This window comes from Danio aesculapii, chromosome 17 (assembly GCF_903798145.1).
Source record: "Danio aesculapii chromosome 17, fDanAes4.1, whole genome shotgun sequence".
Lineage (NCBI taxonomy): Eukaryota > Metazoa > Chordata > Actinopteri > Cypriniformes > Danionidae > Danio > Danio aesculapii.
The window spans coordinates 42,521,337-42,536,681 of record NC_079451.1 but is presented as its reverse complement, the minus strand read 5'-3'; the positions used below and the strand labels follow the sequence as shown (position 1 = coordinate 42,536,681).

General features: G+C 33.9%; 1 protein-coding gene across 1 annotated transcript in view; it reads left to right on the top strand.

Moving 5' to 3' along the window:
- Positions 1–7,945, top strand: part of tyro3 (TYRO3 protein tyrosine kinase) — a 36,931-nt gene extending 28,986 nt beyond the window's left edge. Inside the window, exons 14-17 of the mRNA XM_056477565.1 lie at positions 1,148–1,257; positions 1,366–1,525; positions 5,841–5,977; positions 6,286–7,945. Coding sequence (XP_056333540.1) covers positions 1,148–1,257; positions 1,366–1,525; positions 5,841–5,977; positions 6,286–6,691 — 813 coding nt within the window. The 3' untranslated portion in view covers positions 6,692–7,945. The remainder of the gene's footprint in view (positions 1–1,147; positions 1,258–1,365; positions 1,526–5,840; positions 5,978–6,285) is intronic.
- Positions 7,946–15,345: the final 7,400 nt, after the last annotated feature.

Sequence of the window (15,345 nt, the reverse complement as noted above, 5' to 3'; positions counted from 1 at the left end):
ATATATATATATATATATATATATATATATATATATACATATATATATATATATATATATATATATATATATATATATATATATATATATATATATATATGTATATATATATATGTATATATATGTATATATGTATATATATATATGTATATATATATATGTATATATATGTATATATGTATATATATGTATGTATATATATATATATATATATATATATATATATATATATATATACATATATATATATATATATATATATATATATATATATATATATATATATATATATATATATATATATATATATATATATATATATATACATATATAGATAGATATATAGATAGATATAGATATATATATATATATATATATATATATATATATATATATATATATATATATATATATATATATATATATATCTTTTTTTTTTTGTTTGTTTGTTTTTTATGAACCCTTGAACACAACATCTCTAATACTATATTTAATGGTTTGGGAATTATTCAGCATGTTTAATAAACAGAATTACACAACCAAGTCCAAATGTATACCTGAAGTGTGTGCATCTTCCTTTTAATTTTCTGACTGCAGCATGTTAAAGGTGTTGCTTGTAAGTTTTGACTCTACTAATTCATAAAAATACCAGTATTCTTGCAAATATATTTAAAAAATGTGCAAAGTTAACATACTTGTTTAATAGTAGCTTTTAAAATACACAAACTGGCAATATTAAAGTGGTTTAAAACATCTTGTCTCTAAATTCAATTGGTCTCAGCTGTTTAAATAAAGTGTTGATTAAACGAATGTGGCCTGGGAAAAAATTCAGTCAGAAGATTTTTTTTTCAGTTTAATCTAGTATGAATAAGTAAATACATTTCATCTTTGTTAAACCTACAAATGTTATGTCTTGTTTGTGCCTGTATGCTTTAAACTGTTATCTCGGGTCATAAAAACGCATGCAAATGATGACCTTTCACTCTATTATAGTTCATTTTTTTACAGTAACTCCACTAGTCACATGTTCTGAACTGCTGTTTCTTGTCAACTATAACTCTGATGTGATTCATTGCAATGACGATGCTGAAAAAAATATATTGTGCAGCCCTATTCTGATGTTGATTCTTGTTTTGTTTGCTTACAGACTGTTTCTCAGCAAATTCTCATCCAGTTCATGCTGGATATCGCTCGAGGGATGGAGTATCTTAGCAACAAAAACATCATCCATCGGGATTTGGCTGCTCGCAACTGCATGTGAGCTAATGTCTATGTAACAGCACCACATTTTAGATATAATTTAGTAGACATGTATTATAAATCATTAATATTGATGATTAAACACAAACTGATCCTCAATTTTAGGTTGAATGAAAACATGAGCGTGTGTGTAGCAGATTTTGGTCTCTCGAAGAAAATCTATAGTGGTGACTACTATAGGCAAGGCTCTGTCTCTAAATTGCCTGTGAAGTGGATCGCTTTGGAAAGCCTGGCTGATAATGTCTACACAACACAGAGCGATGTGGTAATGAACATATCTATATCTAACATCTTTCTATATGCACTTTTTGTATTTCTAGATGAGATTATGAGTTTTACCAGTAAGTAAGTAAGTAAAGTTTATTTATAAAGCACATTTAACTTCAGTTTGGTACTGACCAAAGTGCTGAACATAACTATAGCACACATTCTAAAACCGTTAAATAACAATAAAAGAAGTAATGAGATTAATAGTATGACAGCAACAATGCACAATAAGATTAAAAGCCAGGGAAGGCAATAGAACAAAAATGTGTCTTAAAGAGCACATAGTTTACCTCTTTTTTTATGATTTAATATTAATATTATGGTTCTTCTGAGTGTGCCAGTTTAGGTTCAGTTTAAAACACAATTCAGATTTTTTTATTATAATGTGTTAAAAAGTGTCATGTTGGGGGCGTGTCCACAGTTCGCTGATTTAGGGGTGTGTTGCTTCACATGTAGATTAGTTTTGGCTTCCTGCCCAATGTAACAAGGGGGCGGAGCTATGAGCTCACCCGCTCTTTGTTTGCAACAGAGACAGGCAGACTGAGAGAAGGAGCAGAAGTGAGAGGGTCAGCAATCAGTCGTACATATACGACTCGGACACATACCAAGCAGAGAGTACAAAATCATTTGTGTCTTTGTATAGTTTTACAGCCAACTGTGTGCTAGTTTCAAGTGCTAAGCTTGTACACCAAGACTAATAACCACGCACACTGGAATTAACTTTGACTGAGGCACGGGATGCGTCGCTCGAAGCCGTGACATGGCACACCAGACACTCTCTGTGGCGCGGCAGAAACGTGAAGTGTCCCGAATCGTTGCGCCGTTGTGTGTACCCTGATAGAAACCTATGTTTAGAATTCTAAAATGCATGGCACAGCGTCAGGTACAGCAGCACCTAGTTAAGATCACAGGGAGCTTCTGGGATCGCGAGAAATGCAAAAGGCTGAAGTATACGGTAGAATTAATGAGAAGTACACATGTTTGCAAACCTACCTAAAGATACAACCAATAATTCCGATTAGAGCGATAATGTGGAGAATATTGATCTTGTGTTGAGCCCAATGAGTCTTGCATCTAAAAATAGAGCTAGGGTGTTCCTTTAGTGATATCGCTTCGACTCACGCTGAAAATGGCGGACGTGAATCAACAAACTGAGGATATGATGACGCGCCTGTCAATCAATATTGGTGGGCGGGGGGACCGCTCTTCTACGTAAAGTTGCGGTCGATCTGAAAACCGCCCCAATTGGTCCACCGTTTTTTATGTTGTTAAATTGAAAAAAAAAAGCACTGGGTGTGCTTATATTACCCCAAAATGACAGTCTATACACCATACATGCACATATGTCTGTCCAAACAGCTTGAAAAGTAGATTTTTTTACCATAGGTGCCCTTTAAGTCTTAAAAATAGAGAGAGAAGTCTGCGCCAATAGCCTTGTGGTTAGTGCGTCAACACAGGGCACTGAGGTGTTCTCGGCAACCCGAGTTCGATTCCTGGCTCGGGGTCCTTTGTCGACCCTTCCCCTGTTTCTGCTCCCCATACTTTTCTGTCTCTAGATCTCCACTGTCCTATCAAAATAAAGGTGTAAACCCCCAAAAAAATTATAATAAAAAAAATAGAGAGAGAAGAAGCAGCTGGTTCCACTACAAGGTTATAATAGTTTTGGATTTTTGATTAGTTTTTATTTCGTTTTGAAATTTTGTCTTCAAATTCAGTTCGTTTTAGAGGTAGATTTACTAGTTTTTATTAGTTTCTATATTTTAAAATGGCTTAGTTTTAGTTTAGTTTTTATTAGTTTCAGTATTCAGTATTTGCTCTTCAGTATTTGGACTCTCAGTAGTGATTTTTAAACCACACTGAACTGAGCTCAACTGAACTTAAACACTGAAAACTGAACTACACTGATCCAATTTACTCCGACCTCTTATGTGAAGCTGCTTTGACACAATCTACATTGTAAAAGCACTATACAAATAAAGGTGAATTGAATTGAATATTAGTGTTTTCTTTTTTGTAAATTAGGATATTTGTTAGGTGCAGGATTCGAAATCATCAGAATAAATATTGTATAATAAAAACTCCACCATAAATTTTTGAAACATGTATTCAGAGAACACATGAACACTACCATCTACCGCTAGCATCTACCCATCCTCAAATTCAAATACAACAGCCCACAATACAGCAGACATAAGTACAATATGTGTGCAAGGCTGCTTCTGAGGTTAGACACACAGTAGTGATGGAAGTTCAGATCTTCAACGTGAACCAGATCTTTTGTCACAATCCTCCTATATTAGAACTCAACATAACAAAAATGATGTAGTCAGCAATCATAATTTCAGTCAGTTAAAACATCACCATGATCTGACAAATTTCTTACTGTTAAATTTGGCAACCCAACTGAAGCATGATTCACTTATTTAAATTCCATAATGATTTTCTGTTACGAACTAAACTTCGCCAGATCCTCTTATTTAAGCCATCGGTTTACCCGTGCTGCTGTTGTTCAAGTTTAGTCACAGCAGGTTGTCATGTACTGTTTGTGTTCGATTTTACCATCTGTTGAATCACGCATGCGCAGTATTATCGGTTCACCGCTTCTCAAATTTGATCTCAGTGTAACGTTGCTGTTCTTATAACTGAATAACAGTATATATTGGTTTATTTTGAGTCAGAGGGGGGTATTAGGCATGGTAAAAAGTAAGTAGTTTGTGGATAAGAGAGCTTACTGAAGATGTGAATCATTTCAAATGATTCAGTTCGATTTGGTGAACTAGTTCAACCGATTCGCGATCACAAATACAGAAATAAAACCCATTATTGGGCACAAATGTGTTAAAGTAATAATTTTAAGTCTCTGTATTTTATACTGTCACTGTGCTGCTGTCATGTCCACTCGTTGTTTTGTCGCGGGAGCAACAGAACCTGCTCGATCTGGCCAATGGCAGCAGGACTACAGACTCTGAGGTGCCGTATGGATCAAACACCCGGAGCGCGGAGTAAATAGATTTACTTCTAAAAGGCTTACAGTAAGATTATATATTAAATACATCTACAAAGACGAAAACGAAGGACGTTTTTGCTATTATTTTAGTTAGTTTCAGTTAGTTTTGTATGCACACAATACAGTTTCAGTTCTAGTTTTTTTTAAAACTCGTTTTTATTTTTATTTCAGTAAACGACAGTTATTTTACATTTTAGTTTTCATTTTTTCGTTCATTTTTGTTAACTTTAATGACCTTGTTCAACAAACGTGGAGCAGTGACTGCAAAGGCTCTATCTCCTTTCAGTTTAAGTCATGACCAAGGAATTTGTAGTAAAAGTGCTTTCAGTGCTTTACAAACAATAAGTAAAATCTTGAACTAAATTCTAAAATTAACAGAAACCCAATAAAGGGATGCTAAAACTGGTGAAATATGAGCATGTTTGTTGGTGCCTGTTAAAAGTCTAGCTGCTGCATTTTGAACCAACTGCAACCGTGCCAATAAAGATTGAGGGAGACCAATATATAAGGAATAACAATAGTCTAGGTGGGACGTGATAAAAGCATGTATGACTTTTTCCAGATCTTGAAAGGAAAGAATGGATTTGGGTCATCCAGACATTTTAATCTGATTCACGAACTTGTTCGAAGAACCAAATTAGCCAGAGATCAGTTATCAAGATTAACAGAGCCAGGATCTGCCAAATCATCTTAGATCATTTAAGCGAGGTATGAAGAACGGACCCAAGATTGGATTTTGATTGTAAAGCTTCAATAAAAGTAAACTTATTTTCCATTTTATGTGTTATGATTTCAACTCCTACACTCTCAAAGTCTTTCTGCAAATTTACAGATTTTTATTTATTTATTTACAGATTTATTTATTCATTCATTTTCCTTCAGCTTAGTCCCTTTATTCATCAGGGTTCACCACAGCGGAATGAACCGCCAACTTATCCAGCATATGTTTTACACAGCATGTTCACCAATTCACCTAAAGTGTATGTCTTTGGACTTGTGGAGGAAACTGCACATTGAAATGCCAACTGGCCCAGCCGGGACTCGAACCTCTCACCTTCTTGCTGTGAGGCGACAGTGCTAACCACTGAGCCACCATATCGCCCCTTTACAGATTTACTTATTTATGTTACAAAATTATGCACAGAAATAGCAAAAAAGTCTCAGATTCTGTCTGGCCCTAGTCATTACAGTATATTCAAATAATTTTTAACAACAGAATCTAGTATGCCAGACAGCTATTATACTAGGTTTTGTAGTATGTATAGTCCTTGTTACTGACCTGTTGTCTTGTTTTTTTTGTTTAAAGTGGGCGTTTGGTGTGACTATGTGGGAGATCATGACTAGAGGTCAAACACCTTACCCAGGAGTGGAGAACTCAGAGATCTACGAGTATCTTATTAAGGGAGAAAGACTAAAGCAGCCACCGGACTGCCCTGCTGACATGTATGTTTTAATTGTTGTGGTTTATAAAATATCTTAATTTTAAAAATAAATATATATAAATTAATGTGTATTTAACTGAATCTTCAGCAACAGTTCAACACAATTCTTGAGGGTTTTCGGGGATAACTTAATTGGATTATGTTCAATCTACTTAAATTAGTGAAAAATAATACTTAATTCCTTCATGTTGTACCAACACAAATCAATTGTGTGGATCCCAGCGTTTTTACAGTGCCTCTTAAAACCACAAAACAGTTAGATGCTCATTGACCCACTTGACCAACCATCCCGCATTTTCTCACTTTCAGTTACGAGATCATGCACAGCTGTTGGTCTCCAGTCCCTAAATGCCGCCCCAGTTTCCAGCACCTCATTGACCAATTGGAGCTTCGGTGGGCAAAGTTGAATCCTGCTCCTGTAAAAGAGCCATTGCTGTACGTCAACCTGGAGGAGGAAGATGGAGAACAGGCTAATAGCGGGAGCCGGAGCAGTGAGGAGCCATCATGGGGCGTCCCGTGGCAGTGTGCAGGTATTGAGGAAGACGAAAAAGATTGGTTAATGGTGTCATCGGGAGCTGCTCTTGCTATTGGTGGAGATTACCGGTACATCATTGGCCCGTCTGTTAGCGCCATTGATGAAGAGAGCAGACATTCTGACGACGGACTATCGGAGGATATCAGGGAAGAAGAAGAGGATGTTATTATTAATGTGTGATTTATACAGTTGAAGTCAGAATGATTAGCCCCCCTGAATTATTAGCTCATCTGTATTTTTTTTCCATAATTTCTGTTTAATTGAGAGATTTTTAAAAAACATTTCTAAACATAATAGTTTTAATAACTCATTTCTAATAACTGATTTCTTTTATCTTTGCCATGATGACAGTAAATAATATTTGACTATATTTTTCAAGATACTAGTATTCAGCTTAAAGTGACATTTAAAGGCTTAACTAGGTTAATTACACCCAGGCTCATTTCGATTACGTACCCCTTTATACATTTCTGGAGAGAGCAAAATATGTCCCAGGAGCTACGTTTTTTGCAGTTTTTGTTTTCATGAATCCACCAGAGGTCGCTGTGTACGCTTTTTCAGATCTCAAATTTCTCTCGCGAGTGCCATTCGTGCCTGCTGTTCTTGCGTAAATCCACTAGAGGCCGCTGTCGACTGACTAACTGATTGACTGACCAACTGACCGATCCCCCCACCCTAAACCCAACCAATAGTGTTTTAAAAAGCACTGGTTGACCAGCGTCCAACCCCTATCCCTAAACCCAACTGCAGTGTTTTTAAAAGTAATCCAGAAAAAGAAAAGCCCTCACGGCCCCCTGATTTTTACCACGTTTTTAGATTTCACCACATTCTCGCCCTGTTATTGACTTCTTTATTTTATTTTTTGGCTTTTATCTTGCCTGCTTTCTGGAACTGTTCTTCACCAGACTTGAACCCTGTTGTCGCGGTCATCTCCCTTTCTGTGTGTCAAGTCCACTGATGGTACCGGACAAACTGGTAACAGTGAAAAAGCTGTCCACATGGAGATAATCGGTCAGCTGGTAAGCGAGAAAAGGAACGGCGTCATATCTCCCCATAGCATTGGTTTTAAAGACAAAATGCATCCATATGTACTTCTGGCTTCATAATCTCCAAAAATGTAAACAGGGCTACGTTTTCAGAAGGAGCTAATGTTGGTTAATTAGGTTAAGGTAATTAGGTTCATTGATTAATTCAGTTCATCTTTATTTCTATTGTGCTTTTACGATGTAAATTGTGTCCAAGCAGCTTAACATAGAATTTCTAGTAAATTGAAACTGTGTCAGTCCAGTTTTCAGACTGGAAGTTCAGTTTAGTTCAGTTCAGTGTGGTTTAATTTTCACTGATGAAAAGTCCAAACACTAGCTATGTTTCCATCCAACTATTTTCATGAGCATTTTGGATATGCGCATAATAAATGGTTAATAGAAACAGCAATATGCACAAATAATTTGAAAATGCGCATAAAAAAGATGCGCATAACTGAGTAGGATAAACTTTTTATTTGATAAGAAAAAATGTGCATTAACTACGATGGACACACTTTTACCGAACAAATTCCAGTATGCGCATTAAAAAGGTCATGTGATTTTGTTATAAGAGATCATGTGATGATAAAAATGTGCGAATGGACAAAGTAGCAGGCTGAGCACATTGTAAAACATCTAAAATGTTGTTTGGTCATTGTAAAACACCTTAACCATTTCAGTATTAGTGTTATTATATTAGTAATGACCTCTAGAACTGTCAAGAGCGTCTGTGCTCTACGTCTCACTCCTTCAAACACCACCATGCATTCATTATGTGTCAGCATCATCTTCTGAGACGCAAGTAATTTATTAAATAAGGAAAAGATTGACGCAGCTTCTCCTACCACAGCAAATTCCGTCTTTACTGTTGATATTTGGTGCTAGTTAATAAGAAAGTCGCAATTTTGTTGTCTTTGACTTGTTGGATGGAAACGTTGCTTTATTTGCACATCTTTTATGCGATATTCCTGTTTTGCGCATACATTTAATTCGCATCTTTGGATGGAAACATACTGTAGGTACTGAAGAGCAAATCCATCGATGCGCAGCTCCACAAGTCCCAAAACCAAGCTAGCCAGCGGTGACAGTGGCAAGGAACAAAACTTCACCAATTGACGAAAGTGAAGGTAAAAACCTTGAGAGAAACCAGGCTCAGTTGGGCACGACCATTTCTCCTCTGGCCAGACTTCTTGTTTTTTATTAATTTTATAACGATGGTTTGTTCTGTAGATACTCAAAAAATATTGCTAAAGGGGGCTTTTAATATTGACCTTAAAATATATATATTTTTAAATTAAAAACTGCTTTTATTCTAGCTGAAAAAACAAATAAGACTTTCTATAGAAGAAACAATATTATAGGAAATACTGTGAAAAATTCCTTGCTCTATAAAATATCATTAAGGAAATATTTGAAAAAGAAACAAAAATTCACAGGAGGGCGAATAATTCTGACTTCAACTATATATTTTTTTAGTTATTTTCCCCCAAAGCTAATCTAGTAGGTAATGATTGCACAAGACTCTTTAAAAAAAGAAGCAGTGGCTCCGTAAAAACATTCCTGAGTCAATTTACTGGTGAAATTCCAGGAATAATGCTTAACACAAAGAACTGTTCTCCATGCTAACAGGACGTACAATCAGCTGCTAATACCTTTTTAATGATTAATTACGAGTGTAGCAATGCCAGTGTTTGAACAAATGAAATGTTTAGAGTCTGACGTGTGTTTTCTGAAATGTTATTGTACAGTAAATCATTGTACAGATGTTTTTTGCTGGTACTCCGCTAGTATAATGTGTATTTTGTATGTGTAAAAGTGTCAATCATGTTATGGGACTCGCATATGCGGTGCCTTCCTTTTTAAACAGTTTCTGAATGTTTGTTACGCTGCATGAAGACAAATTCCTGTGGGTTTATAATGCATGCTATTACATAAGCTCAGACTGTCATTTTTGTGCTTGTACTTAAAGGAATGTTCTGGGTTAAACGCAGGGTAAACTGGGGTAAGCTGCACGAATATTAAATATTTCAGTGTTTTTGCAGCAGGGTAAATCTTGAAAGATTTGTCATGAGTTTCCGTGCCACAGAATATATATATATATATATATATATATATATATATATATATATATATATATATATATATATATATATATATATATATATATATATACAGTTAAAGTCTGAATTTTTAGCCCTCCTGAATTATTACCTCCCCTGTATATTTTATTTTTTTTTTTAAAGATTTATTTTTGGCCATTTTGCCTTTATTAGATAGGACAGTATTTAGGACAGGAAGCGAAGTTGGAAAGAGAAAGAGGGGGGTAGGGAAATGTCCTCGAGTCGGGATTCGAACTCGCGACGCCCTGACGTGCTACTGCACCATATGTCGACGCGCTAACCACTAGGCTATTGCGCCGACCCCTGTATATTTTTTTAACAGAAAGAAGATTTTTTCAACACATTTCTAAACATAATAACTCATTTCTAATAACTGATTTATTTTATCTTTGCCATGATGACAGTAAATAATATTTGACTAGATATTTTTCAAGAGTATTCAGTTTAAAGTGCAATTTAAAGGCTTAACTAGGGTAATTGGTAAAGTCATTGTATCATGATAGTTTGCTCTGTATACAATCAGAAAAAAAATATTGCTTAAAAGGGGTAATAATATTCACCCTTAAATTGTGTTAAAAAAATTTTAAAACTGCTTTTATTCTAGCCAAAATAAAACAAATCAGACTTTCTCCAGATGAAAAAATATTATATGAATTACTGTGAAAAATTCCTTGCTCTGTTCAACATCATTTGGGAAATATTTAAAATGAAAACGAAATTCACGGGAGGGCTAATAATTCTGACTTCAACTGTATATGACTCGTCCTGATTGTATTGTATTATAGATCACCAGTGTGAAAAAATGTTACTATCCGTTCGTTTTGTGTTAGGACGAGTCAAAATTATTTTAAACCGGATCATTTCATTTATTTGTACAGCAAACTCTCATTAGAGCATTCTGAGATTGGGATATCAAGGGACGTTAGGTTTGTATTACATTCAAGGTTCATTTTTTTAATGCTGTATGTTATGATTACTTATGACAGCAGGCCTCGCAGCTCAGAATCCGATGCAAAGTTGTGTTTTTCAGGAGTTGTTTTGGTAACACTTTATAATAACTACACACTATGAATAATCTATTAAGCATTAGCAATTAGTGAATTCATTATCTATTAAGCATTAACTCTACATTAATAACTAAATAAATTAATAATATTCATTACTAAATTCAGCATTGCATTATGTACAAACCAGTTGGAATTAAGAGTAGTTGGTGGCTGTTAGAATTATTTGGAATGAGTTAGTAAATGATTAATAAACTATTCAAATCAACATTTAAATATTTTATTATTCAGGCATATATAATGGTTTTTATGTATGTTAATAAATGCTTTATTAACTCAACTTCATGCAGTTTTGTGACCTAATCTAAAGTGAGGACTATTTATGCTTTATTAATCCCTTATAAATGACAATGAAAGGTTTAGTATCAAATGAATATTGTATTTATAAAACTACAATTAGAAATAAATACAATTAAATGTTAATTTATCAATACATCATGATACAACATTTCAATGTTATTTAGCGAAGTTTAAACTGTACAGTAATTTAATTTTACATACGGTTGCAAAGATTTATTTTTCATTTGATACAGTTTCATTTGTGCATCTTCTAATGAATAGCAATGAAAAAAGTTGTTAATTTACTTTGTTTCCTGTTTACAATATAACTGAGCCTTTAATTGCCATTCATAAGGGATTTATAAAGCATAAATAGTCCTCACTTTAGATTAGATCACAAAACTGGATGAAGTTGAGTTATTAAAACATTTATTAGCGTACAAATTAACTATATATATATATATATATATATATATATATATATATATATATATATATATATATATATATATATATATATATATATATATATATATATATGAATAACTTGAAGTGAAAACAGTTATATATATATATATATGTGTATATGTGTGTGTATAAATATATATATATATATATATATATATATATATATATATATATATATATATATATATATGTTAATTTGAATAGTTTATTAATCATTTACTAACTCATTCTGAGTGATCTTAAAATAGCACCAACTATTCCTAAATAACTGGTTTGTAAATAATGCAATACTTAATTTAGTAATGAAAGAAGTAATTAACAAAGTATAAAAATACAACTATTTAGCACATTATACATCAGCATTAGTAGCTGTTTTTATAAACTGCTTACTAATGTTTGTTAATGTAGAGTTAATGCTTAACAAATAATGAATTCACTATTTGCTAATGTTTAATAAAAGATTCATAGTGTGTAGTTATTATACAGCGTTAGCGCTGTTTTTAAAATCAGTAGGTATTGTATTTTACTTCATCACTGTACAGCTGAAACTCAGATTTAGAGTTCGATCATGTAACAAACTGTTGTGATGTGGGAAAATCTGACACTGTTATTAATCCTGGTAGGGAAGGCTCCTACTTACTACTTTTAATTAGGAACTTTATTCCATTTAATTACAAATGAAGCAAAGAGAGACTTGCTTTATTAAGTACTGAAAGAAAACAAATACCCTTAATGCAAGCAAATTGTAGATTTTTAGAGTGTAAATTTATAATAAAATGAGTAAGAATGTTGCACAGAAACAGCAATGTCTGTGCTCTGTATGATGATGATTTGCGTGGTGCTTACAGCTGTGAAGTTGTTGTGTTTTTCAGATCATTTTCATTCATTCATTTTCCTTCAGCTTAGTCCATTTTTTATCAGGGGTTTCCACAATGACTATTCCAGCATATGTTTTACGCGGCGAATGCCCTTCCAGCTGCAACCCAGTACTGGGAAACATCCATACACTCGCATTCACACACACACACATACACACACACACTCATACACTATGGTGAATTTATTTCTACACCTACACTAAAAAAAAAAAATCCTCGTACTGGCAGCTCAATACATAGATTTTTTTTTACCGTAAATTAAAAACAGAAAACTTCTGTTAATTGACTGTGCACACATTAAAATTATATTCGATTTTGACGGTTAAACTAACGTAAAAAAAAAAAACTAAACATTTTACATTAATTTAAAGGTTCTCTCAACACAATCTCACAGCAATTCATAACTTTTTGATTTAGTGGCTAATTCGTATGAATTCGTACGTTCTAATTCGTACAATTTGCTCATCACCCAATGATGGTTGGGTTTAGGGGTGGGGTTAGGTGCCACGCCTCCTTTTTAAAATCGTACATTTTCGTACGACTGAACTCGTACGAATTAGCCACTGAACAAACAAAACGTAAAATACTTATGTTTTCTCGTGAGATCAGGCTGTTTTTTTATATTAAAAATGGTTATTTTCTGTGTTTTTAAGGGAATACCAACAGTAAAAAAGTGGAAATCTTTTGTTTTAATAGTATACCTACAGTAAAAAAATGGAAAGATTCTGTGTTTTATTGGTATATTTACTGTAAAAATTATCTATTTTACTCATTTAATGTTATTCAAGCAGCATAAAAATGGGAAATGGTAAGTATACACATACTGTATATCCAAATGCCAACTGGCCCAGCAACCTTCTTGCTGTGATGCGATAGTGCTAACCACTGAGCCGCCATGTCACCTCCAATTCATTTTAGTAACTGTAAATAAAACATTATTTCTAGGCCTAAATATAATTATATTAAATCAAATATAATTGGGGGTGGGGCTTGTAAGGAGTGATGTGGTGAGTGTGTAGCTGGGGTCACCAACCCTGTTCCTGGAGAGCAGATTCAGTTGCAACCCTGACCAAACAGACCTGTCTGTAATTATCAAGTGCTGCTTCAGATCCTATTAATTGGTTCAGGTGTGTTTAATCAGGGTTAGAGCTAAATTCTGCTGGTAGTTAGCTCTTCATTAACAGGGTTAGTGACCCCTGATATGTAGTATCATAAAAAATGAAAATAATAATATTGCATGTTTTTGAAAATGCATATTGTCTTACACTATAAATTGTTTATATAGTTTTAAAGAAACTCCACTTTTTTTAAAATAGCTCATTTTACAATTCCTCCAGAGTTAAACATATCAGTTTTACCATTTTTTTAATCAATTCAGCCAATCTGCGGTCTGGTGGGAGCACTTTTAGCTTAGTAGCATCGGTCGCTGAATTGGAGTAGAGCAATGGTCTCAAACTCAATTCCTGGAGGAAATCCCTGTATTCCTGCATAGTTTAGCTCCAACCAGCTCCAACTCACACCTGCTTAACAGTCTGTAGTAGTCTTGACCACCTTGATTAGTTGGATCAGCTGTGTTTGATTAGGGTTGGAGCAAAACTGCAGAGCTGCGGACCTCCAGGAATCCAGTTTGAGACCTATGGATTAGAGCATTAGCATCTCGCTAAAAATTATTTTCCAATTTAAAGAATTGAAGAAGAAGACCTAGAAAACAGCCAACTTTTTTGTTCTAGCCTATTCTATTAGTCTTATTTTATAGGTCAATACATGAGGTAACTACAGAAGAGTCAAGCTTTAAATAGGAAAATTATAGAAACTCAACAAGATGCTAGTGGTCTTATCTGATTCAACGATCTATGCTAAGCTAAGCTAAGAGTGCTCCTGCTTTTCCAGATATCAGCTGAATGGATTACAAAATGGCCATGAAATGGAAGTTAATATTGACCTTTTTCATCATGATGTTCATTCACTTGAAATGGTCCTGAAATTGGGTAAAAAATGTAGGGCAGTGCATGATTTCATCATTTGGGAACTGATTGGATTCTTGGAAGATTTGTGTTGCTAACACAACGAAAGATTGACAAATGGATGAAGGCAGAGCAGAAATGAGACACGCCCTGATAGCCCCGCCCTAAAGGCAGACCATGTGACCAGAAGTGAAAAAAAGTTTTAAGGGGAGGGAAGGATATGATATTTGATTAAGGATTCTAGGGGCAAATGAATTTTTACAAAATAATGAAGTGCACAGATTGTTAATAACAAGCATTATACACATCCAATAAGAGTCTTTTTTTATATATTTTTTATTCTGACTTTAATTTAAAGGGAGTCGAATATGAGCCAATTTCCAAAAAAAAAAAAAGGTGAGTGTTCTTTAAGAAAATTACAATAATGTGAAGAAAACAATGTGTTCTCCAACTTTATACATACCGATCTCCATTGGTGTTTTCATTTATTTTAATAGCTCTGTTCCCAAACTAGAATATGGAATAATTTACACTCTACCTTCTAATTGCTGCAAAAATAGTGATGTTTTGTATTTTGTCTTGTTTTCAGATGTCAAAGTGCAAATGTCTATAGATGTATAAATCAAGATGCATTCAGCCACAAAGCAAAATGCTCCAAGAAGTCTTGTTTTCAATTAAACTTATGCATAAAATGAATTTAAATAGTATTGGGAATGTATTGGTACTTGGAATCAAGAGTCAGTGCGATGACTTTTAGTTAGATTTTTTAAAGAGCTTTTATTGTGGAAAGGCGAACACAAATAAATATTTACATTACAAATAGTACAAAGGAAAGACCAATGTGTAATAACTATGATAGTTTGAGTGATTATTACTACTTTCAGAAACTGTATATAAAAACCATCAGGTTAAATACTGGGAACATGGCTTCGATGGTGCAGTGTAGTCAGTGTAATAATGATATTACACATCTTTGACATTCTTTGCATCAATAAATGGAAAGTTCATCAAAAAAATTAAGTTCTCTCTCGATGGG